General features: G+C 60.5%; 2 protein-coding genes across 4 annotated transcripts; one reads left to right on the forward strand and one right to left on the reverse strand.

Annotated features, from left to right (window-relative positions):
- Positions 1 to 332: 332 nt before the first annotated feature.
- On the reverse strand, positions 333 to 7,413 carry UAP1L1 (UDP-N-acetylglucosamine pyrophosphorylase 1 like 1). 2 transcript variants are annotated; one of them, XM_520388.7, is made up of 9 exons: positions 7,048 to 7,409; positions 6,615 to 6,819; positions 6,192 to 6,367; positions 5,721 to 5,893; positions 5,420 to 5,613; positions 4,728 to 4,868; positions 3,996 to 4,181; positions 2,806 to 2,872; positions 333 to 2,233 (listed from the first exon to the last, which is right to left on the reverse strand). In XM_520388.7, the coding sequence occupies exons 1-9, from the start codon at positions 7,334 to 7,336 to the stop codon at positions 2,141 to 2,143; spliced, it is 1,524 nt and encodes a 507-aa protein (XP_520388.2). In that variant the 5' UTR covers positions 7,337 to 7,409; the 3' UTR covers positions 333 to 2,140. The 2 variants fall into 2 exon arrangements, with proteins under 2 accessions (XP_520388.2, XP_009456040.1); XM_009457765.5 differs by lacking the exon at positions 333 to 2,233 and having other exon boundaries at positions 2,597 to 2,872; positions 7,048 to 7,413.
- Positions 7,414 to 14,263: 6,850 nt separating this feature from the next.
- SAPCD2 (suppressor APC domain containing 2) lies at positions 14,264 to 23,083 on the forward strand. Of its 2 annotated transcripts, XM_009457764.5 has the most exons (6): positions 14,268 to 14,969; positions 18,774 to 18,886; positions 19,482 to 19,628; positions 19,965 to 20,072; positions 20,171 to 20,287; positions 20,363 to 23,083. In XM_009457764.5, exons 1-6 carry the CDS (start codon positions 14,399 to 14,401, stop codon positions 20,489 to 20,491), a joined length of 1,185 nt encoding a protein of 394 aa, XP_009456039.4. In that variant the 5' UTR covers positions 14,268 to 14,398; the 3' UTR covers positions 20,492 to 23,083. The 2 variants fall into 2 exon arrangements, with proteins under 2 accessions (XP_016817708.2, XP_009456039.4); XM_016962219.4 differs by lacking the exon at positions 20,171 to 20,287 and having other exon boundaries at positions 14,264 to 14,969.
- The last annotated feature ends 1,330 nt before the right edge of the window (positions 23,084 to 24,413 follow it).

Raw genomic sequence — 24,413 nt, forward strand, 5'->3', positions numbered from 1 at the left:
GTTAGCAGGGAAACCTTGGCATCTCAAGGATGCAGGTGCAGGAGAGTGAGTCTCCAGGCTGTCAGAGCTGAGCATGCAGAAGCCTGCCCTGGAGAGCGCCCCGAGGTTCCTGACTGCAGGTTGTCTCAGGCCCTCCTGAGACCCTGGTGAAGAGTGGGATGGGAGCGTGGGGGGATTCCTTGGCACCCCAAGTAGTCTTGGCCTTCATGTGTGAACTCCTGTCCCTAAGGGGGCCCCCAGTGAGCTCCAGCCCTGGGACACAGCTGTAAACACCTGATCCTTGTTCCCAACACCCGTGCACTGGCCAAAAACTGCACTTGCCAGAGTAGCAGTCAATTACAGCACCTTGTGTTTATTGGAAATATTCCACCTACAGAACATTAAGATGCCAGCAACCGGCCCGGCGCGGTGGCTCACACCTATAATCCCAGCACTTTGGGAGGCCGAGGTGGGCGGATCACGAGGTCAGGAGATCGAGACCATCCTGGCTAACCCGGTCAAACCCCATCTCTACTAAAAATACAAAGAATTAGCCAGGCGTGGTAGTGGGTGCCTGTAGTCCCAGCTACTAGGGAGGCTGAGGCTGGCGTGGAGGTTGCAGTGAGCCAAGGTCACGCCACTTCACTCCAGCCTGGGCAACAAGAGTGAAACTCCGTCTAAAACAAACAAAAAAAAGACTTCACCCAACTAACTGTGCTTGCGTAGAAAGAGGTTGCATCCCTGTTCCAGTCGTGGCCATGAGGAACAGCTATGAGAAGGGCCCTAAGGCACAGCATGGTTTGCAGTAAGAAGGGCAGAGCCAGGGAGAGAGAAGTAAACATCATCCTCTGGGCTTTGGTTTCAAAAATCACAAGGTGTGGGCCTGAGCCTGCTGCCTGCCCAGGTCTGGGCGCCTCCACTCAGCCACTGTCCTCCCAGTGCCTCTAAATCTGGAAGGCTGCATCTGAACCTGCCCTTCCAGACAACACCCCTCCGCTGGGAAACCAATGGGGATGAGTAGTGGCCCTCCACTGGGGGCCGTGGGTTTCGAGGTGGGGGCAGAGGATGAGTTGGCAGCAGTGGCATATCATAGCTCTCTTCATGTCAGCAGGGAGAGGGAGGTGCCACTGCCTCCCCTGAGATGAGAAAGCAGGCGAGAATCACCAGGGGAAGAACCCTGGGGCAGCTGGCTTGTCCCAGCCATGCCTGAGTGCACCAAATATGGAGGCTGCGTCCTCACTCGGAGAGCCAGGCAGCCTGAGCACCAAGATCCATCAGAAGCAGCAGGCAGCTGGGGTGAGGGGTGGTGCCTCTGACTCATGAAATCCCGGATTAGTCAGCAACCATCACAGAGGCCGCCGGCATTGATCCCACTGGTTCTTGGGGAAGCACAGAAAACTCAGCAGCCTAAACCGACCATGGAAGAGGCTGAGAGGCAGAGGCCTTGGGGATAGATGGGGAGAAGGCAGGAGCACCGGCCGCAGGCTCAGGTGTCCAGGCCAAGCTTCTCAGAGCCACCTGGATCATGGACATCAGGCTCTTTCTGTGGCCTTGCTGGGCATCCAGGGTGTGTGGGCTGGGATGCCCCAGCCTTGCCCCCATTACTGGTTCGTCTGCTAAGGAAGAGGGGGCAGCCCTCGAGTGGGTGGAATTGTCCCCCTCATTCTGGTTCTGCATCTGTAGGCTGCAGAAGCACATCCTGTGTAGCTTATGCAGCTTCTAGTGCTCGGTGGGGTGCGGTGGATCCACAAGGCGGGCTCCCAAAGGGACGTGCCCTCCTGTTCTCCCCAGATGACACCACACCTCCCTTGGGCTCCAACCCGAAGCCTCCTCTCAGCCCCATTCTCCCAGGTCCCAAGTCCCTCTGCCTCTTGACTAGACCCCACAGCCAGGAATGGAGCCACAGAGCCCCCAGCAGGCTGTCGCCACTTGTGTCCAGAGGCGACAGGAGAGGCCCTGCCCTCGTGGAGTCTACCAGCATGTTTCATTCTGTGTTCTGCAGGCTGGAAGCATGTGGCAGGCTGCTTTCCCACCCAGAGCTCAGGCTGGGCTGTAGCCCCCAGCTCCAGGACGCCGGGGCTGGCAGGTCTGGGGGGAGTCGGGACTTCCAGGATGCCGGGGCTGGCAGGTCTCGGGGGAGTCTGGGGGCAGTCTGGGGGGGTCAGGACTCCTGCAGCTGCAGCTCCCTGGCCTGGTCTTCATCCAGGATGAGCGGGGACTGGAACTCCCGGCCTTGCAGGTACACTTCTAAACCCTGGAGACGAGCAGGGGACAATGGCCAAGTACCCACCTTTTGGTGGGCCACAGCCCCTCTGGCCACACCAAGAGCCACAGTCCCCAGGTGCGATCCCAGGTCTGCCTGGAGTCAGGGAGGGGTGGGGACAGAAAGGCTTCCAGGGCCAGGAGCAGACACACACTGCAAGGCCACCCAAGACCACACTCAAGACCCTAGGCCAGCAGGGGACCCTCCTGTCACGCACAGGTCTGACCTGACCAGAGAAAGGGGCAAGGGCAGCCGAGGTCAGGGAGGTAGCAGAGGCCAGTGTCCTCCCTCCGCAAGGCCCCCACCAAGGCCTGACTGGCCCCACACTGGGCTCAGACCTGGGCTGTCTCATCCCCATGCCCTCCCAGGACCTGCAAAGGCCTCTGGATGCCTCACCCCACCCCAACCCATATCTTGGAAAGTCTTCTGCAAATTTAAACCACCGACCCCATTGGTTAACCGAGGTAGAGCTGTGCCGTCTCCACCCGAGCAGCCACCTCTCCCCAGATGTTATTCCAAACCTGACTCCAGAAAAGCCCCAGATAGGGATGGGCAGCTCTCACCTCTCCAGAGTAAGACACCAAGGGCGATATCTCACAGATGGCCGGAGGGTCTCCATTTGGGGGCAAGCTAGGGAAAGTCCACTTGTCAATATCTCCTTGCAGCACCTGCCCAGAGCCCTCCCCCAGCACCCCCAGTCCCAATAGGAGACTGAGCTCTACACACCTGGCTCCCCACAGCTCCTGTCTCAGCAAGCTCATCTTCCTCTGGACACCCCAAACCCTGAGCACACATCCCACTGCCAAGTGACAGGACCTGATTTGGGGTAGAAAGCACCCCCACAGGCCTCCCACGCAGAGCCTAGGCAGCTAGATTTAGGGGTGGCCCTAGAAAATCAGGGAGATGGAAGCCAAACGTCCTTTTCTTTCCCAGCCCTGAAATCAAACTGTCCTGCTACTTTCTGAATTCATGCCCGGGGCTCAGTTTCAAAGCCTGTGAATAAATGGGAACAACGTTGGTTGGGTGATGGATCCCCTAAAAGCCCTGACCTGACTGACCAGAGTTGCACACGCATCCCACAAATGTATACAAATAAGAAAAATAAAAATAAAAAAATAGCCGGGTGCGGTGGCTCACGCCTGTAATCCCAGCACTTTGCGAGGCCGAGGCGGGCAGATCACAGGTCAGGAGTTTGAGACCATCCTGGCTAACACGGTGAAACCCTGTCTCTACTAAAAAAAAAAAAAAATACAAAAAAATGAGCTGGGCGTGTTGGCAGGCGCCTGTAGTCCCAGCTACTCAGGAGGCTGAGGCAGGAGAATGGCAGAAACCGGGGGAGGGTGGAGCTTGCAGCGAGCCGAGATCCCACCACTGCACTACAGCCTGGGCGACAGAGTGAGACTCCATCTCAAAAAAGTAAATAAAAATAAAAATAAATAAATAAAAGCCAAATCTAAGTATGCCTTTGTAAACAAACCAAAACCTTGTGGATAAGTTGGGGAGGGAGTTGGGGAGCCCCTGCCTCCCTCAGTGCACTGAGCACAACTTGAAGGGTCGGGCCAGGAGGCTGTGCCGACGGTCACCGTGTGACCTGGAGCTGGCTGGGCACAAGGCTACCTGCACCTGCGGTGGTGCCGGGAAGGAAGACCCCTCCCCAGCATGGCTGTCGCAGAGCCAACAGGGCTCTGGAGCTGAAGATTGGGTCCTGACAGCCCTCCCCTTCTGGCTGTAGCTACCCCAGGGCCACACTCACCTGGGCAGCTCTGGGAGCCAGGCCCCATGGGCATCCAGGAAGCGGGCCCCGGCCCGCAGAGCCCACCGGTAGTGCTGGGTGAGCAGGGCCTGGCGAGCGGTGCGGGGACTGTCCCTGTCGGCCGGCTCTGCGTTCTTCAGTGGGGAAAATTCCTCCTCCCGCAGCACTTCCAAGGCAGCAAAGTTCCTGGTGGGGAAAGGGCTAGTCACCCACGTCCTGGCACAGAGGCCCTGATCCGGGCAGGTGAGAGCTGGGCCAGGTTTCCAGTGACAGAGTGAAGGTCTGGTCCCATGGGCAGCAAGTCTAGGGAGGAGCCCCCGCAGGTACTGAGTGTCTTTGCTCCTGAGACGCCAGGGATGGCCCAATCCCAGCAGCCATTTCCAGCAGCCGAAAGCCCAACCCTGGGACCCCTGTAGTGAGGGCCAAAGGCCCTGCGAGCCGCCCTGGCAACCTGGCCAGGAGACCTCTCCTAACCATGGGTGGGGGCAGTGGAAGGTCCGGGAGGTGGCACTACTGTCCTCCCAAGTCCACAGCCCCAAGGACTCCCTATGCCCCCACCTCAGGGGCTGCTTACCCTCAGGGCCAAGAGCACCCTCTGGTCTTCTCCCTGAGACTTGCCCGCGGGGCCCTTGGCTCCCTCAAGCCTCTACTTCCCTACCAGCTGTGCCTCAGTTCCCACCACCAAAACTGAGAGAAGGAAGAAGGGGAAAATAAATGAGTTCTACTACTAACTTAGCAAACCGGAACACATCAAACACAAACTTCTCCATCTTTATCCCGTTCGGTTTTAGCGGCTTTACCAGATTCCCCTCCTCATCCACATACGGGACCTTCTTCACAGCCACGTGTGGCTTCAGCAAAGGCTCAAACTCCCTGGGGCACGGGAGAGCAGAGGGGAGGAAAGAAACAGATCAGATATGGCACCGCTGGGGGCTCTGTCCCCACTTCTGAGCACACCCAGCTGGGTGGGACAGGATGGCAGAAGGACACTACAGGGCACAGAAGCGGCAGAGTAGGGCCAGATCTCCAGGGAGAAGCAGGCACAGGCCTCCTCCCTGCATCCCTGTGCCAAGTGCCAGGCACCATCAGCCACATCCCTGCCCAGGCAAACAAACTGGCAAGCCCCGGAGCAGAGGTAGCACCCTGGGCACCAGGGCAGGTCCCCAGAAGGAGGAGATGGCAGACTTGATCACAGAGCCTTACAGCAGCTGCCTGCTGAGCACGGCTTGTGCCTGATCGCCAGCACCTCTGCCTTTGCAAGCTCAGGATCCATTCTCCACCCCGACCCATCAGCCGTGCCTGACCACAGCCACTCCTGACCACAGCCGCTGTGGCCCAGGGCACTCAGCTCACTGGGACCCCGCGGGTCCCTGGTCAACGCAGGCGGCTCTGGCCGGCAATCGCAGCCACCTGCTGCCGCACACCTGGTGACCGCCTTAAGGAAGCCTCGGGTGAAGAAGTGGTTGCAGATGTTGCCTGCATTGTACAGCAGGCTCCCGTCGGAGGCACGTAGCTGTGCGGTCTCAGGACTGATCTCGCTGTACTCCACCACCTGGGGGACACCGTCCACCTGGCACACCACGCCCACGGGCTCCTCGGGGTATGCCTTTTCCACCACCTGCAGCCAAGACCAGGGATGGGTTCCGAGGGCTGGGCGGAGGGGCGGGGCTCCGCGAGGGGCGGGGCCAGCCTCGGGTGCGGGGCGCCGCGCAGTTGGGCGCTAACCTTGGCGCCACAGTCTGCGCCCTGCAACACACAGAAGCCGATGAAGACAGGGTCCGCCAGCCGCACCAGGATGTTGTCCACACAGTACACGTGCACAAACTCCACTCCCCGGCGCTCCATGTCCTCCAGGATCTTGTGGTCCTCCAGCGCGCAGTAGAGGCCCCCGTTGCCGTCTGCAGACGGAGAAGGGAATGGGCATCGCGAGGGCTCCCGCCAGGGATCGCTCTGGGAGTCTAGGACGTGCTGGAGGCGGGGGAAGCCCCGGCCTTGTGCCTAAGGCAGCCCTGGTCACTAACCAGACAGCCCAGTTGGTGTACCATGTGACAAATGACGATCAAGGCCCAGAAAAAGAGGCGCCTAACCCGGGACCACACAGCCTCGGGGCAGCCGCGAACCCGGGCGCGTGGACCCCCAGCTACGCTCCCAGTTCTAGTCTGGGCGGTCCCTCCCCGTCTCAGGAGCGGGCCACACCTGGGGCCATGGCAACTTTGTCTTTCCGCTCCAGGATAACTTTGCCATCAAAGGTCACAGCAGGCAGCAGGCGCTGCTCAAACATGACCACGTTGGCGGGGTCCAGGTGGAAGAAGTTGTGCTCCCTGAAGAACTCGGCCGTGGGCCCCAGAGTGAACTCGCTGGTCATGACATACCTGCAAGGGAGGCGCGGTGAGCCGGCCGCGAGTACGCCTGGCCCTGCAGGCAGACGGGGCTCGGACCAGAGCCGGCATCGGGGTTCGGGGTCCAGTGTCCAGTTGGGGCTGGGGCCAGGCCCCATTTTGGGCCGGTTCTGGGCAATGTCCCGGTCTGTGCCGGGGTTGGGGCTCGCGTCTGGAGCGGGGATGTGGGGGGGCGTGGGGAAGGGTACCTCCGGGCCGAGGTAGGGCAGGCAGGACACACCAGGGGACGGTGCAGCGGGTCCCGTGGCGCTCACCGGCCAGCTGCTCCACCCGCCGAATCCGCTCCGCCTGCAGCTGGTACAGGGTCTTCCGGCTGGGCAGCCCCACACGGTACATACCCTTGGGGTAGGTCACGCCCAGGCGAGTGCCCTGCCCCCCAGCCAGCAGCAGGACGGCCACCTTGTTCAGAGAAATCTGACGGAAACCTGGGGGTACGGGCGCCGTGAAGGGACGCCCGGGACCCGCCCACCCTTCCGCTTTAGGGGAAACCAACCCTGGGGCTGGGGCGCCAGGACTCGGGGGCCGGAACGCGTGAGGCGAGACACGTCTCAAAGTAGCGAGGAGAACTACAGTTCCCCGAGCGCGGCCTCGGTTCCCACCCGCTCCGTGGGCACGACCCCCTGCCGGCCCCCAGGGCCTCCCACCCCGCTTACCTTCCTCCTCCCAGCGCCGCCGTGTCTCGGGGTCGCTGCGGCTGGCCCTGCCCACGCGCTCTGGGGGCAGGGGCCGCAGGCGCGCGGCCAAGTCGGGCGGCGGGCCGTGGGGGCGCGCGCAGGCCTCCGCCGCCCGCCGGCAGTGCTCGCGCAGCGCCTCGGGCTCCAGCAGCGCCAGCTCCGCCAGCAGCGCGGCTCGTGGCTCCGGCGCCAGCTCGGCCCAGAAGCGCAGGAGGTGCTCCTGGCCAGCGCGCTGCAGCCGGGCGCGCACGTCCTGCTCCGAAGCCATGTCGCCGCTGCCGTCTGTCAAGTCGGCACTCGTGACCCGCGCCACTGACCAGCGTCACGAGACCGGGCGGGCGGTGTAGACCCCCCAGCGGGGCGGGCCCCGGGCGCCCCGCCCCGCCCCATCCCGCCACATCCCGCCCGGTCCCGCGCCCTGCCCTGGAGCCCGCCCACCCCCGCTGCGCACCCCAGACTCTGTCCGGGTTCTCTCTGACCCCGCCCTGTCCACGTCCCCCCAGCCCCCCCGCGTCCGGTCCGAGACTCGAGACAGGGCCCGGCCCCATCTCTCCAGCCTGTCCCCCGTCCCTCTCCGTCCCCTGGACCCGCTCCGGTGTCTGGCCCTGGCCTGCTCCCTCGAGCTCCCGTCCCCGTTCCTGCTCTGCTCCAGGCCCCGGGCCCATGCCCGCCCTGTCCACTCCGCGCCCCGCCCCGAGAGATCCCAGGACCCTCTGGGTCGCGCCAGCTGGCGTGGGCAGAGGAACCGACCATTGAGCTAAGGGAGGAAGAGGCCCCAGGGACGCCCCGCAGGGGAAAGCTACGTTCTGTCCCAGCACGGGCTTTGAACCTGAGAGTGGCATGGCCACCTTTGCGCTAACCAAGACTCGGACGGAGACCTCCTGGTGCAGAGACAACCGGCCAGAGTGCATTGAAGAGGCCTGGGCTACGGCTGAGCTGTTGGGAGGCTGGAACCAGACCAGGTTCCGGGATGCCACCCCGCGGCTTGGGGCTCCCTCCCGCACACCCTTCCCGCTTCCCATTGCCTGGTGACCAGAGCGCTCTGCAGCCCCTCGCCCACATTGTTATTTTACTATCAGGTTTTAAAATATCTTGCTTGTGATCGGCGCGGTGGCTCAAGCCTGTAATCCCAGCACTTTGGGAGTCCTAAGTGGGGTCAGGAATTCGAGACCAGCCTGGCCAACATGGTGAAACCCCGTCTCTAATAAAAATAGAAAAATTAGCCGGGTGTGGTGGCAGGAGCCTGTAGTCCCAGCTACTCGGGAGGCTGAGGCAGGAGGCCTTGAACTCAGGAGGCGGAGGTTTCAGTGAGCCGAGATCCTGCTGCTGCACTCCAGCCTGGGAGACAGAGTGAGACTTCATCTCAATAAAAATAAAAATAAAATAGTTTGCTTGTGAAAAATATGAAAGGGTAGCTTCTGCCAGTTGGGCACAAAACTTTCTCCTAGAAACTATATAGTAAGTCGAAAAGTAATATATGTGACTGCTTAAAAGAATTCAAATGGTGGCCAGGTGCAGTGGCTCATGCCTGTAATCCTAACACCTTGGGAGACCGAGACAGAATGATCGCTTGAGCCCAGGAGTTCAAGACCAGCTTGGGCAACATAGTGAAACCCCGTCTCCACTAAAAATACAAAAATCAGCCAGGTGTGGTGGCGTGTACCTGTAGTCCCAGCTACTTGGGAGGATGAGGCACGAGAATCGCTTGAACCCGGGAGGCGGAGGTTACAGTGAGCCAAGATCGCACCACTGCACTCCAGCCTGGGTGACAGAGCAAAATTCTGTCTCAAAAAAAAAAAAAAAAAAAAACCGGGCGTGGTGGCTCGCTTCTGTAATCCCAGCACTTTGGGAGGCCAAGGCGGGCGGATCACCTGAGGTCTGGGGTTTGAGACCAGCCTGACTAACATGGAGAAACCCTGTCTCTACTAAAAATAGATACAAATATTAAATATAAATATATAAGCATGGTGTTGCATGCTTATAATCCCAGCTACTCCAGAGGCTGAGGCAGGAGAATCGCTTGAACCTGGGAGGCGGAGGTTGCCATGAGCCAAGATCGCGCCATTGCACTCCAGCCTGGGCAACAAGGGCAAAACTCTGTCTCAAAAAACAAACAAACAAACCGAAAAAAAAAACAAATCATGCTGTTACAGGAAAGAGGTTCCAGACCTCAAGAGAGGGTTCTTGGATCTTGCGCAAGAAAGAATTCAGGGCAAGCCCATAGAGTAAAGCAAAAGCAAGTTATCAGGAAAGTAAAGGAATAAAGAATGGCTTCTCTACAGAGCAGCCCTGAGGGCTGCTGGTTGCCCGTTTTTATGTTTTTTTGGATGACATGCTAAACAAGGAGTGGATAATTCATCCCTCCCCTTTGTAGACCATATAGGGGAACTTCCTGACGTTGCCGTGGCGTCTGTAAACCGTCATGGTGCTGGTGGGAGTGTAGCGGCAAGGACAACCAGAGGTCACTATCGTTGCCATCTTGGTTTTGGTGGGTTTTGGCCGGCTTCTTTATCGGAATCTCTTTTATCAGCAAGGTCTTTGTGACCTGTATCTTGTGCCGACCTCCTGTGTCATCCTGACTTGGAATCCTTTAACCATCCAGAAATGCAGCTCAGTAGGCCCCAGCCTTATTTTACCCAGCTCCCATTCAAGATGGAGTTGCTCTGGTTCACACACCTCTGACAGTGATCTAGGACCCAAAATGAAAACTAACATCTCCCTCATGCTGCCCCGTGGACCCCTCAGGCAGTTGTGTTTCCTTGCAGTTGGGTTCTGCCCCCACCTCCACACACATGTCCTCACTGAGTTTGGGAGGGGGCTTCACCCCTGGGGCAAAGCCCACATGCACTCTTCTGGACCTGCATGGAGTTGCTTTTCGGGCCTGCCTCAGGGTCTCTGCACTTCCTGTTCCTCCCTCCTGGACCACTTGTCCCCAGAGAAACGTGTGGCTGGGGACGCATTTGGTCAGGCCTCAGCTCCCCAGGCCACGCCCACTCGGTGAGCACCTTCCCATCCTCCATGCCAGGCTGCCTTTCTGCATTCTTGGCTGCCTGACTCCCCTGTGAGAAGTGAACCCCACAAAGGCGGGGAGTTGCTGTTTTTGTTTTGTTTTGTTTTTTGTTTTGAGACCGTGTCTCATTCTGTCGCCCAGGCTGGAGTGCAGTGGTGCAATCTCGGCTCACTGTAACCTCCGCCTCCCGGGTTCAAGTGATTCTCCTGCCTCAGCCTCCTGAGTAGCTGGGATTACAGGCGCCCGCCACCACACACAGCTAATTTTTTGTATTTTTAGTAGCGATGGTTGGCCAGGCTGGTCTCGAACTCCTGACCCCATGATTTGCCCGCCTCGGCCTCCCAAAGTGTTGGGATTACAGGCATGAGCCACCGTGCCCGGCCCAGGCAGGGCATTGTTTAGGCCAGTGCTCTGCCCCCATCACCTCAGGTAAATGCAGCACACAGTAGGCACTCAATCAATGTTTGTTGACTGAACAAACGAGTGTTGAACCCCAGCCCACACCGTGACTGGGCAACAGCAAATGTTCAGGGAGTACCTGCTGCATGAATGAATTAATGAATGGCCTGTTCTGCTCCAGTGGTTTGTGGTGGTTGAACATCGTTCAGGTGAACGTTGGAGTTGGAGGGGAGGCTCGCGGAATCCGGTGAGCAGAGCAGGCTTCCCGCCCCAGGCCAGAGTCCATGGGAACCCTTATCACTCCTGCAGGGCTGGGCAGCAGAGGAGGCACATGTCTCTTGGAGGCAGGTGTCAGGACATGAACTCTTGGCCCTGTAGGTCAGGGTGATTCCAAATCCCACCTCAAGGTGTGGGTTGGGCTGTAATAGAAGATTTGGAAAATCAAGGTTTGTACAGCCAGAGGCACTTGAGGCACCAGAAGGGGAGGAGCGACCCTACCCAGGCCGACAGAGCCTACGGATGGGTGGGAGTGCTGGCAAGGCTGAGGTGGGCAGCAACCTCCTGGACCACCTTGTGGCCAGGCAGTTGTCTTCACAAGAGGCCCAGGGGAGCAAGGCCCTAAGGCTCAGAGGCCAGGAGTGCAGACGTGGAGCCCTGGGAGGCTCAGGGGCTGGGTGGCTGTTGCCAGTTCTTCACTTGGTGCCCACTGCTGGGGATACATCAGGGGACAGAGGGGCCGGTCTTCCTGCCACCTCTGCCCAGAGTGGTCCAGGCTTACACAGTGAGAACACAATTACAGCTAAGATGGGGCCTCCAAAAGTACAGGGACAGCATGGGACCCCCAGGGGTGACACAGCACTAAAACCTGAAGGATTGGGAAACTATCAGGCCAGCCGGAAAGTGGAGTGAAGGAGGAAGTGGTCAGAGCTCAGGACAGGAAGGACACAGGACCACATCTTAGCTCCACGCCCAAAGCCAGGCACAGCCTCCAGTCTTTTTTTTTTTTTGAGACGGAGTCTCGCTCTGTCGCCCAGGCTGGAGTGCAGTGGCGCAATCTTGGCTCACTGCAAGCTCCGCCTCCTGGGTTCACGCCATTCTCCTGCCTCAGCCTCCCAAATAGATGGGACTACAGGCGCCCACCACCATGCCCGGCTAATTTTTTTTTTTTTTGTATTTTTAGTAGAGACGGGGTTTCACCATGTTAGCCAGGATGGTCTCGATCTCCAGACCTCGTGATCCTCCCGCCTTGGCCTCCCAAAGTGCTGGGATTACAGGCATGAGCCACCGCGCCCAGCCTTTTTTTTTTTTTTTTTTTTGAGATGGAGTTTTGTTCTTCTTGACCAGGCTAGAGTGCAATGGCGCGATCTTGGCTCACCGCAACCTCCACCTCCGGGGTTCAAGTGATTCTCCTGCCTCAGCCTCCCGAGTAGCTGGGATTACAGGCATGGGCCACCATGCCCGGCTAATTTCGTATTTTTAGTAGAGACGGGGTTTCTCCATGTTGGTCAGGCTGGTCTCGAACTCCTGACCTCAGGTGATCCGCCCGCCTTGGCCTCCCAAAGTGCTGGGATTACAGGTGTGAGCCACCGCGCCGGGCCTCCAGTCTTTTTCATACCTTCCTCCAATACCCAGCCAGGGGCCACAGAGAAGCCCACAGACCAAGGGCCAGCTGGGGCCGCCTCCCCCAAGGCTCTGGATGGTATGAAAAGCCCTTGTTTCATCTGCATGGTGGGTTCAGTTCCATGTGGGGCCGTGGCTAGCCTGGCCTGGACACTGCTGGCCACGCTGTCCTGAGCTGCAGCAGCCTTGCTCACTGCTGGCCACCGACTCCACATCCACACTGGCCTCCCCTGCCATCCCACTGAGCTGTTCCCAGCCCTTCCCCATCCCTTAGGCCTCAGCCTGGCTTGGTGCCCACTCAAGGATGGTGTTTCCCATGTGATTTCACTGGATACGGCTCCCCAGTGCCATTCACAGAGCACCCACTGTGGGCCAGGCCAATGCCAGGCCTAGAAGGAGCCCTGTCCTGCTTGCAAATAGCCAGGGCCCCCTGGGCCAGGAGAAAGCTGTCCCCTGTGTTTTATCTAACCAGGCTTCAGGGGGAAGGGGATTGGGGCCAGAGCAGAGTTCTGAAGGATGTAGTGCGGTCAGCCTGGAGCAGAGGGGAAGGGCCTTCCTGGTAGAAGAGCCACCAGGCACAGGGGCCTGGAAGTGAGGGAGTGCAGGGACCCCAGGCCTGGCACTGGCGGTGAGGGGTGTGCTGGAAGCAGGGTAGGTGCGGGGATGGGGGGGGCGGGGGCTTGCGTGTTGTGCTGGTTTGTTTTGTTTTGTTTTGTTTTTGAGACAAGATCTCGCTCTGTCACCCAGGATGGAGAGCAGTGGCTCAATCACAGCTCACTGCAGCCTCAACCTCTTGGGTTCAAGGGATCCTCCCACCTCAGCCTCCCAAATACCTGGGACCACAGGCATGCACCACCACACCTGGCTAATTTTTTAAACTTTTTGTAGAAATAGGGTTGCCTTATGTTGCCCAGGCTGGTCTTGAACTCCCCAGCTCAAGTGATCCTCCCGCCTCGGCCTCGTGCTGGGTTTTTGAGCAGACCTGCCATTAAAGGGGAAGCTGGCTTACAGGACCAAGCTCTGATGGGCTGCTCCAGGCTGAGAGCTTCTTATGTCCTTCCAGCATTCCCTACGATGAAGGAGTCCCACTTAGAGTGAGTGACCCAGAAGAGAAGTGGACCCAGGATACTCCCTGGCCTGGGAAGATGCCTCTACAGCTTGAGACACAGGCACCAGTGGCTCAGGCCTGAGGACAGAGACCCAGGTAGGTATGCCAGCTGAGGCCTGCCCAGGAGGGAGGGTGGGAGACCCGCAGAGGGCCAAGGCAAGTCTCGGATTGGGGGCCTGTCTGGGGAGGGTGTTTGCACCCTGAACACCTCCCTGGCACCTAGAGGGTGCTACTGGCCAGCCCTGAGATGGGCTCCCAGGGCTAGAACCCAGGCTAAGGCCTGGTCTCACCTCCCATGTGGACAGACCAAATGAAGACAGAGTGACCAGATCCCAGCTGGAAACACAGCAGAGGCAGGGGGACAGGGCTGTGGGAGCCAGGAGAGCAGCTGGAGGAGGTGTCCAGCCAGGGGAAGGAGGAGAGGAGAGCAAGAGGCAGAGGGAGCTGGTCACCAGATGGGGATCTGGGGACACAGGAGAAAGTGGCTTTGTCCTGCAGCAGGCAGGCCAGGCCAGACTGTCCCGAGGGACCAGAGGAGGAGCCAGCAGCGGTGGGGACAGAAAGGCCTCTGTGAGTGGGAAGCGCCCAGCTGGCTGGAGCCTACGATCCTCTTGGGGCCCTCCTGGTGGAAGAGAAGGGGGCCGCAGGGTCACCTGTGCTTGCGGCCAGGGAACTAGAGGGGAAAAGTGGGATCTTTGGAGGGGGTGCCCCCCCCCGAATTTTACCCCACAAGGCTACCTGGAGACAGGTTTTTTTGTAGGGTGCCAGGCCCCGCCCCTTGGAGAGGTGGCCGGGGCAGCCAGCCACAGCTGGATCCGAGAAAGCGCCTGGCCGCGGCAGGAGGTTTGGTGGGGCTGGGGCGGGGCAGAAAGGAAGTTCTGCGAGGCCAGAGTGGAGCAGGAGCTGGGGGATCCGGTTCCGCCTGCCCAGGGCCTCCGCGCGCCTCCCAGGGCCACTCGGCAAGAAAAAAAAAAAAAAAAAAAAATCAAACCGCCTCTCAGCCTATCAGAGAGCAGATGGGACGGGCTCGGCCAATGGCCGCGGCGCATGTTAATGAGGGCTGACGCCGCGAGGAGGGCTCCATTCAAAAGTAGTCGCTATTGTCGCCGTGGGCTGAGCTCGCCGGGCCGGCCCCTCCGTGGGGCCGCGCTAGGACGCACGCGGGTGGACGAGGGGACCGAGCCCGGGCGCCCATGGCCGGGGCCGCCATGGCCGAGCGGGGCCGCGTGCCTCCCCCCGCACCCGCGCCCAGCACGGAGGGGCTGCCGCGCGCCTTCCTGCAGAGCCTGCGCACCCTGTTCGACATCCTGGACGACCGGCGGCGCGGCTGCGTGCACCTGCGCGAGATCGAGTCCCGCTGGCAGGGCACCGACGCGCGGGAGCTGCCCCGCGGGGTGCTGGAGGGCTTGCGCCAGGTGGCCCCGGCCAGCGGCTACCTGACCTTCGAGCGCTTCGTGGCCGGCCTGCGCACCTCCCTGCTGAGCGCCGACGGCGGCCCCCGGGACCCCACGCGCGCCCCGGCCCGGCCCGGGGATCAGCCGCCGCCGCCGCCGCAGCGCCTGGTGTTCGCGCCGGCCGACGAGCCGCGGACGGTCCTGGAGAGGAAGCCCCTGCCCCTGGGCGTGCGCGCCCCTCTGGCCGGTCCCAGCGCCGCCGCCCGCAGCCCGGAGCAGCTGTGCGCCCCGGCGGAGGCGGCGCCCTGCCCCGCGGAGCTCGAGCGGTCCCAGAGCGCGGCGCTGGAACCGAGCTCCAGCGCGGACGCAGGTGAGTTCCGAACGGCCCCCGGGCACCCTCGTAGCTCTCCCGGGCCCGGGCCAGAAACCGCAGTCCCACAGCTGCTGCCCGTGCATTTCCCACGAGGGACGGAACCGGGGAGCGGCTCTTCGTGGACTCCGGATCCTGGAGGGCGCCTCGGCGGGTCTGGAGGGAAAGGGCTTCATGCCTGTTGCGGTGAGCCCAGGGGCTTAGGGAGGCAAGCCAGACCCTCTCCTGCCACAGCATAAGGCCACCAGGGGCGGGGGGTGGCAGGTGACTCAGAAAACCCACCAGGAGCCCAACCTGTACCAAGCCTGAGCTTGGGCTCTCCATCTCCAATACCCTTTCCGCACCTGGGGACACCTGGGCCCTCAGCCTCCTGTCTGTGGCTGCTCAGGCAGAGGTGCTTCCCTCTCAAAGAAAGGGTCCCCCTTCTCAGTGTGACAGCTTAGCCAGGGGGGCTGGGCCCACTGACCCCACTGAGGCCTAGGCAGGTGGGGGCTGCTGCCGGTGGCCCAAGAGGACCTGGCCCTGTTGCCAGGAGGGGCAGGGGCGTGGGTGGATCTCCTGCACCCCAGTGGGGCTGTACTATGGCAGATGCCATGGAGGGACATAGGCCGTAGTCCCTGGGGATGGCTGGCAGACTCCTCTCCTGCCTTCCGGTCCAGTTGGCAGTGATGGGAGATTGCTGAATGGTCCCCTGTCTCCCCCAACCCAGTGCCTGCCTTGGGAACAGGACCTGTATTATGGCTGGGGGTGGGGTGCCAAGCTCCCAGAGGGGCCCCAGGCCCCACAGCCCATTCAGCCTGTGCACCCGTTCTGCCAGGGGAGGCCTGCCCACCAGCGGCTCCAGCCGGTCCCTGTGCTGCCTGCTGCTCTGCCACCCTCCCTGTACTGCTCCCCCACCTCAGCCATATTCTCCAGCCCTACAACTGGTGTTTGGAGCCACGGTGGCCCTGGCCTCCCTGGTGATCTGATCCAGCAGCCACACCAGGCTGGGGGACCCTAGTTCTATGGTGAGGGAGGCTTCAGAGGGTAGCTGGCTCCAAATGCAGGGTCAGCGTCATCCATGTGGCCATGCAGTTTGAAATCAGCCATGGGATTGCACGCCGTGGCCGGGCCTGGGGTTTGGAGGCCTAAGCCTGTGGTCCACCCCTGCTCTGCTGATGCCCCATGCGGCACTGGCTCACGTACCACATCTCCCTGAAGGCCACATGGCTAGGGCTCTAGCTGTCACCCTCTCACAGGCAAACGGAGGGCCAGACAAATGGCGTGACATATTTGATTGACACAGCTGGCTTTTGGGGTGTCAAATCTGGAGCTCTGAGGTCACCCCAACTCCCAGAAAGCCTCCCAACACACACAGCCTTCCAAGCCCCCAGCCCAGATGTTCAGGGCCTCTTTCCTTGTTCCCACCTGGGACTGCGTGTTTGCTCCAGGCTGGCTGTGGCCCCGGAGGTGTGGCCTGCTGGCTCAGGGCCCTGGAGGGGCAGAGCCACCACCCCCACCTAGAGGCCATCTAGCTCAACACCCAGCATGCTGCTATCTGGGGACCCAGGAGCTGCTCTATGGACTCAACTGTACAGACCGGGCCCAGGTGTCCTGGGACTTCCTCTATGGCCTCCCTCTGTCTGTACCCTCTCTGCTCCCACCTCCTGAAGGGCTGTGTGCTCTTCCACTGTCTTGCCCCAGAGCTGCCAGCCGCCCAGCACCGCAGGCTGGAGTGCGAACTCGGGCCTGCCTGGAGCCAGGCTCTCTGCCGTGCCTACCTGGGCCCAATTCTTGCATCACTCCCCGACTCCTGTGGCCGGGTGCCAGGGGCATGGCCTCTAAGGATGTGCCTGGTGCTGGGGCTACAGCTGGAGGCTGAAGGAGGATGCCCTTCTCCACACCTGTACCCACTTCTGTAGCCTGGGGAGATGCATGTACTCCCTCACCAGGAAGCTGGGCCGGAGTGGCACCAACGCGATACTCTTGGCTGCCCCCAGGGGGAGCCCTCAAACAAACTTCAGAGCAGGGGTCTGTGAGCACCAGGACGTGCCTGACTTGTCAGTTGGGTGCACTGCCTGGCATCACACGCGGGACTTTTTTTTTTTTTTTTTTTTTTTTTGAGATGGAGTCTTGCTCTGTCGCCCAGGCTGGAGTGCAGTGGCGTGAATCTCAGCTCACTGCAACCTCCGCCTCCTGGGTTCAAGCGATCCTCCTGCTTCAGCCTCCCGAGTAGCTGGGATTACAGGTGCACGCCACCACGCCCTGCTAATTTTTGTATTTTTAGTAGAGACAGGGTTTCACCATATTGCCCAGGCTGTTCTCAAACTCCTGACCTCATGATCTGCCCACCTTGGCCTCCCAAAGTGCTGGGATTACAGGTGTGAGCCACCGTGCCCAGCCACTTTTTTTTTTTTTTTTTTTTTTGAGACCGAGGTTTGCTCTTATTGCCCAGGCTGGAGTGCAGTGGCACGATTTCGGCTCACTACAACCTCCACCTCCCAGGTCCAAGCAATTCTTCTCAGCCCCCTGAGTAGCTGGGATTACAGGCGCCCGCCACCACACCAGGCTAATTTTTGTATTTTTAGTGGAGACAGGGTTTCACCATGTTGGCTAGGCTGGTCTTGAACTCCTGACCTCAACTGATCCCCCCCCACCCCCAGCTTCCCAAAGTGCTGGGATTACAGGTGTGAGCCACCGTGCCCGGCAAGGGATCTTTTTTTTTTTTCTGAGACAAGGTTTTGCTGTGTTGCCCAGCCTGGAGTGCAGTGGCGCAATCTGGGCTCAGTGGAACCTCTGCCTCCCAGGCTCAAGCAATCCTCCTGCCTCAGGCTCCTGAGTAGCCGGGACCACAGGCGCGTGCCACTGCACCAGGCTAATTTTTGTGTTTCTAATAGAAATGGGGTATTGCCGGCCAGGCACAGTGGCTCACGCCTGTAATTCCAGCACTTTGGGAGGCTGAGGTGGGTGGATTACCTGAGGTCAGGAGTTCAGGACCAGCCTGGTCAACATAGTGAAACCTCATCTCTACTAAAAAATACAAAAAGTAGCTGGGCATGGTAGTGGGTGTCTGTAATCCCAGCTACTCGGGAGGCTGAGACCGGAGAATCACTTGAACCTGGGAGGCGGAGGTTGCAATGAGCCAAGATCATACCATTGCACTCCAGCCTGGGCAACAGGAACGAAACAACGTCTCAAAAAAAAAGGAAGAAATGGGGTTTTGCCATGTTGCCCAGGCTGGTCTCAAACTCCTGAGCTCAAGCGATCCACCCGCCTTGGTCCCCAAAAGTGCTGGGATTACAGGCGTGAGCCACTGTGCCCGGCCATGCGGGACTAACTTTCTATCAGAGTCACCATCCTGGGAAAAGTTAGGTTTCCATCATTCACACCCACATCTCCTGCTGCCTTGCAGGACCCCGTGCAGATGGGAGAGGCCTAGTCAGGACCAGAACCCCCCCGCCCACTCCTCCCTTACCCAGCCGCCTTGGAGACCCAGGGTGTGCCTGCGATGTTCTGGGCACTGGGTGTGCAGAAAAGAGCTGGACAAGGCCTCTGGCCCCAGAGAGCTCACGGACCGATGAGGGGGCAGGGTGCGTGTATAAGCAAACATGCGGGCTTGGTGGCACAGCCCTCCCCAAGCCAGTGTGAGGAGCTGGGCAGGGGAGAGGGACCAAACTCCAGCCTGGCACAGAGGCTACACGTGGGCCATGCCAGGCTGGTGCCCGAGACCTCGAGGGTGGGCTGAGATGTGGAGGCCGCTGCACCTCAGCAGAGCCTGGCCAGGCAGGTCTGGAGGTGAGCCAGGCCCATGCCTCTCCATAACAGGTGCAGTGGCGTGCAGGGCCCTGGAGGCAGACTCAGGGGATGCCCGGCGGGCTCCCCGTGCCCGAGGGGAACGTCGGAGGCACACCATCACCAGCGGCGTGGACTGCGGCCTGGTGAGCAGGGACTGGGGCTCTGTGGGGCTCTCCATCTTGCCTGGAGGCTGGAGGCCGGGATGGGAGCAGGGGGGCCTTGAGCCTGGGGGAGTCCATGGCGGAAGTACAGTCAGCTCTGGACATCTCTCTCCCTACCTGGGCTTGACTCCCCTGGAGGGATGGCCCAGGATCAGGCAGAGGGAGGTCAAGAGGTCGTTTAGGGCAGCTATGGTGGCTGCCCAGCCCGCCTCACGAGGTCGCTGCTGCAAGCCAGTCTGGCTTCCCAGCTGTGTGCTCACCACAGGCAGACCTCGGGAGGGTGGGTTCAGCTGAAGGGTCAGTCACCCCTCCCCCAGGGAAGCCTGAGTGGAGGGGCTAAGAAAGGCCAAGACCCCTCAGCAGGAGGAACGGGGCTCCTACTCCAAATGGGCCTATGGGGCTCACACATGCAGGTGTCAGCAGAAGCGCGCGTCCGTGCCTGTGTTTGCAAATGTGTACACGTGCTGCTGCACCTGTGCCTGTGGCCCTGGTGCCCACCCACAGGTGAGCTCATGCATGCGTGGACGTGTGCATGCTCACTGGGGCCAGGCATTCCATGTAAATGCACGTATTGCAGCTGAAGCAGATGAAGGAGCTGGAGCAGGAGAAGGAGGTGCTGCTGCAGGGTTTGGAGATGATGGCGCGGGGCCGCGACTGGTACCAGCAGCAGCTGCAACGAGTGCAGGAGCGCCAGCGCCGCCTGGGCCAGAGCAGAGCCAGTGCCGTGAGTGCCACCGCCCTGTCCCCAGATCCCCACACATGGGGACCCCAGCTCACCCCAGGCACCCTTGGGCATTATGGCTGCCCCTATTCCCGGACACAGTGGCTGTCGATTCCACCCAGGATGCTGAGACATCCCTTTCTCCGCCTGTAGCTGCCCCACTCCTAGGGCCTAAGGTGTCTTGGGCAGACCTCCCACCTCAGCAATGCCCCTGGGACCCTCTAGGCTCTCTGCAGCATCAGGAGGCAGGAGAGCCACCTGTGGGAACCCCTATCAAGGCACCTTGCTGGCCCCGGCTGGACCTCCTCTCTGACCGCTTGTCCTCTGCTTTCTTCCCAGGACTTTGGGGCTGCAGGGAGCCCCCGCCCACTGGGGCAGCTACTGCCCAAGGTACAAGAGGTGGCCCGGTGCCTGGGGGAGCTGCTGGCTGCAGCCTGTGCCAGCCAGGTGAGTGTACCCCAAACCCCCACACCCACGCTGGGGCCCAGGCCAGTTTAGTGCTTCCCCGCCCTCGTCCAGGCCTGCCTAATCCTGCCCTCCCGCAGGCCCTGCCCCCGTCCTCCTCTGGGCCCCCCTGCCCTGCCCTGAGGTCCACCTCGCCCCTGGTCTGGCAGCAGCAGACCATCCTCATGCTGAAGGAGCAGAACCGACTCCTCACCCAGGTAGGGCAGGCGCGGGAGGGGTGCAGGGGTGGGGGTGAGGCCCCGCAGGCCTTGACCAACTGTGCACCTGCCCAGGAGGTGACCGAGAAGAGTGAGCGCATCACGCAGCTGGAGCAGGAGAAGTCGGCGCTCATTAAGCAGCTGTTTGAGGCCCGCGCCCTGAGCCAGCAGGACGGGGGACCTCTGGATTCCACCTTCATCTAGTCCCTGTGGGCCGCGCGGGCCCCCAGGGCCAGCCTGGCACTCAGCCCTTCGAGGGTGGGCGCCCCATCGCGCCCACCCTCTCTGACTGGAGACCCCCAGCAGGCCCAGGCACAGTCCCGGAGTGGGCGCCTTCCTGCCGCCCTTGCCAGATGGGCTCCCCAGGCCTGCCCCCGGCTGGCCCCTGCACCGAGCGCTTGACTCCGTTTTGGCTCCTGGTGCTGACATGGGCTGGGGCTCTCTTGAGTCCGCATAGTCCGCAGCTACTACTGCCGCTGTCAGTGGACAGTGGGGTACCCCTCCATGAGTTAGCGTCCCCCCGTTTCCTGCGGTGCCGCCCTGGGTCCCATCTTCAGGGAAAGGCACTGCCCACGCCAGGCTGCACTTCCAAAAACGGCCAGCAGAGGGCGCGGGGCGGCTCCGACGCGGGTCCAAGGGCAGCTTCCCGCTCAACCAGGGCACCAGGACAAGGGACGGAAGTAGATGGAGGGGGTGGGGATGGCCTGTAAGCGGGGGGTGCCTGCCTGGCTGGGGAGCCCCAGGGATAGCGGTCGGACTTCAGGTTCTGGCCAAGGCTGAGGGACCCTGGCTGCAGCAGATCGGCACGCCGGGTGGGCGAGAGCTTGTCCTGCATATGCCTCCCACAGACCCTGGGGTGATGGCCTTCCCCCTCCTGGCCGGGACGCTGCCCCACGTTGAGTCCCACACAACAACCTGTGAGCCTGGCTCCCCAGGAGGGCCCCCAGACAGCTCCCAGGCACGTCATAGGCAAAGCCTGTTCCCCCCGCTCAGGATTTCCAAGGCCTGGGGTCCTGCTCACACCACTTTGCTCTCACGCCCAGCCTGTCCCCAGGTTTCAGCTGGGAGAGGCCACTTCCCTCAGCCAAGGAAAACGAGAACCCCCAGGGTACAGGAGGAGGCTGGGACAGGTCCTCTTGGGTGTCACTCCCTCAGCCCCTGCCCAGGCTCACTCCCGCTGGTGCTGGAGTACGCACTGGTGGGGGGGGCCCTGCTCAGCCCAACCTGGAGGGTCCCAGTGTCACCAGAACCAGGGGCACGGCAACAGCATCGATGGGTTCTGCAGCCCAGGGCCCCCGATGCGGGGTCAGCGTGTGTGGGGCGCAGGGCCCCCGACGCCGATGCGGGGTCAGCGTGTGTGGGGCCCAGGGCCCCCGACGCCGATGCGGGGTCAGCGTGTGTGGGGCGCAGGGCCCCCGATGCCGATCCGGGGTCAGCATGTGTGGGGCGCAGGGCCCCCGATGCGGGGTCAGTGCGTGTGGGGCGCAGGGCCCCCGATGCCGATGCGGGGTCAGTGTTTGTGAGGCACAGGGCCCCCGATGCGGGGTCAGTGCGTGTGGGGCGCAAGGCCCCCGATGCCGATGCGGGGTCAGTGTTTGTGGGGCGCAGGGCCTCCGATGCGGGGTCAGTGCGTGGGGGGCGCAGGGCCCCCTCGTGTCCAGGGCACTTTGGTACACTGTCCCACAAGGCACCTGTCTCAGAGGAGGGGCCCTGGCAGGCAGCGTGGCAACTCCCTTCCGGAGCCCAGCTCCATGCTAACCTGCCCACAGCAACCCCACAGAGCCACATTCCCTGCTGCACCTGGTCTGCAGGGGTATCCCAGGACAGGCCCAAGTCAGCCCAGCATGCAGCTGCCCTCCTACCCTGAAGATGGGAGTGGGCTTTCCAGGGGACATAAGGATGCCAGGCCTGGACCTCCTGGGCAGGAAAGGGTGCAGGTCCTGAGGGCCTGTGCCCCACAGCCCCACCACCAGGTGGACTGCAGCGCAGTGGGTGGGCCAGTGGCAGCCGGGGAGAAGCCCCCCGTCAGCAGGGGGTCAGCAGACCCCAGTCTGCCCACCAGGGCCTCCCCACGTCTGCCTTTGAGGGTGCCTGCCATGCCCTGGGGGATCCTGGCATCTTTACTGGACTGGAAGCAGGAGACAGAACAGTGTCTGTCCCGGGGTGACTTCATCAGGAGACCGCCCACATAGAGCTGGACCCCGCAGCTGAAGCGGAAATGTGAGACAGGCTGGCACCTCTGGAAAAACTGCCTTTCAGCCTTGGTGTTCCGTGCAAGGTGAAAAGAAATAGGTCCTCCCAGTTTACAGCTTGAAATCAGGCTAGTGAGTGGCCCTGGAGACCACGAGGGGAGAATTTAAAGTGGCCCCGGCTGGCAGGGTCTAGGTGGCTGGCAGAGGCACATGCAGACCCTGCCTGGAGCCCGCCCTAGGGACGCTGGGCGGGTCAGTCTCGGTGCAGGATGTGAGCAGCGTCCCTGGGCTCTATCCGCGAGGTGCCAGTAGCGTGTGCAGGTATATACACGTGCGTGCACACTGTGATGATACCCGGAAATGTCTCAGGATGTTGTAATGTGTCCTTGGGGGCAGAAGTGTCCCCGGTTGAGAATCTGCCCCCAGAGGAACACACCCACACCAGGCCTCAGGATTTTGTGTTGATCAAGTTCCAAGGAAAAGGAACATCTCAGCCGGGCGTGGTGGTTCACGCCTGGAATCCCAGCACTTGAGGCCAGGAGTTCCAGACCAGCCTGGGCAACGCAGTGAGAGACCCCATCTCTACAAAAAAAAAAGAAAGAAAGAAAGAAAGAAAATGAGAGCTCCAGGTTTAAAAATTCATAAACACCACAAGGAAACAATACACTATGAGACCCAGCAGAAGCAACAGATTGACTCTAGACCCAGATACTAGAATTATCAGAGAGAATATAAAGTAACAGTGTTTTATATATCTAAAGAAATAAAAGAGATTTCTGGAAACATGAACAAGGAGTGGTATTTATAGTTCCTTACTCCATAAAAAGCATGATCTCTTAATGCTATAAAGAAGACTAGGCCGGGCGCAGTGGCTCATGCTTGTGGTCCCAGCATTTTGGGAGGCCGAGGTGGGTGGGTCACCCGAGGCCAGGAGTTTGAGACCAGCCTGGCCAACATGGTAAAACCCCGTCTCTACTAAAAATACAAAAATTAGCCAGGCGTGGTGTCGGGCGCCTGTAGTCCCAGCTACTCGGGAGGCTGAGGCAGGAGAATTGCTTGAACCCAGGAGGCAGAGATTGCAGTGAGCTGAGATGGCACCACTGCACTCCAGCCTGGGCTACAGAATGAGACTCCGTCTCAAAAAAATAATATTAATAAAATAAACATGTATCGGTCGGGTGCAGTGGCTCACACCAGTAATCCCAGCCTTTTGTGAGGCAGAGGCGGGAGGGTTGCTTCAGCCCAGGAGTTTGAGGTCAGCCTGGGCAATACGGCAAAACCCTGACTCTACCAAAAATACAAAAATTAGCCAGATGTGGTGGCTCATGCCTGTGTTCCCAGTTACTGGGGCTGCTGAGGTGGGAGGATCACTTGAGCCCAGGAGTTTGAGGTTACCATGAGCTATGACTGTGCCACTGCACTCCAGCCTGAGTGACAGAGCAAGACCCTGTCTCAAAATAAATAAAAGAAAGAAAAGAGAGAATTCAAGAAAGCCCAGACTTTTGGATTTTTTTTTTTTTTTTTTTTGAGATAGAGTCTCGCTCTGTCGCCCAGGCTGCAGTGCAGTGGCGCAATCTTGGCTCAATGCAAGCTCCACCTTCCGGGTTCACACCATTCTCCTGCCTCAGCCTCCTGAGTAGCTGGGACTACAGGCGCCCGCCACCACACCCGGCTAATTTTTTGTATTTTTAGTAGAGACGGGGGTTTCACCGTGTTAGCCAGGATGGTCTCGATCTCCTGACCTCATGATGTGCCTGTCTCAGCCTCCCAAAGTGCTGGGATTACAGGCATGAGCTACCACGCCCGGCCCAGACTTTTGGATATTAAAGCAGACACGTCTAAACAACTTATGTGTCAAATTTAAAAATTAGCCGGTGTGGTGGTGCGTGCCTGTAGTCCCAGCTACTCAGGAGGTGGAGGTGGGAGGACTGCTT

The sequence above is a fragment of the Pan troglodytes genome, chromosome 11 (genome assembly GCF_028858775.2).
Source record: "Pan troglodytes isolate AG18354 chromosome 11, NHGRI_mPanTro3-v2.0_pri, whole genome shotgun sequence".
NCBI lineage: Eukaryota > Metazoa > Chordata > Mammalia > Primates > Hominidae > Pan > Pan troglodytes.

Coding starts and splice junctions, on each gene's coding strand:
- UAP1L1 (XM_009457765.5), bottom strand. CDS start 7,336: ATGGCTTCGGAGCAGGACGTGCGCGCCCGGCTGCAGCGCGCTGGCCAG. Junction 5,894..6,191: donor CAAAGTTGCCATGGCCCCAG/GTGTGGCCCGCT, acceptor CTCCGTCTGCAG/ACGGCAACGGGGGCCTCTAC. Junction 5,614..5,720: donor GCGCAGACTGTGGCGCCAAG/GTTAGCGCCCAA, acceptor TCTTGGCTGCAG/GTGGTGGAAAAGGCATACCC.
- SAPCD2 (XM_009457764.5), top strand. CDS start 14,399: ATGGCCGGGGCCGCCATGGCCGAGCGGGGCCGCGTGCCTCCCCCCGCA. Junction 19,629..19,964: donor GCCAGAGCAGAGCCAGTGCC/GTGAGTGCCACC, acceptor CTTTCTTCCCAG/GACTTTGGGGCTGCAGGGAG. Junction 20,288..20,362: donor AGAACCGACTCCTCACCCAG/GTAGGGCAGGCG, acceptor GCACCTGCCCAG/GAGGTGACCGAGAAGAGTGA.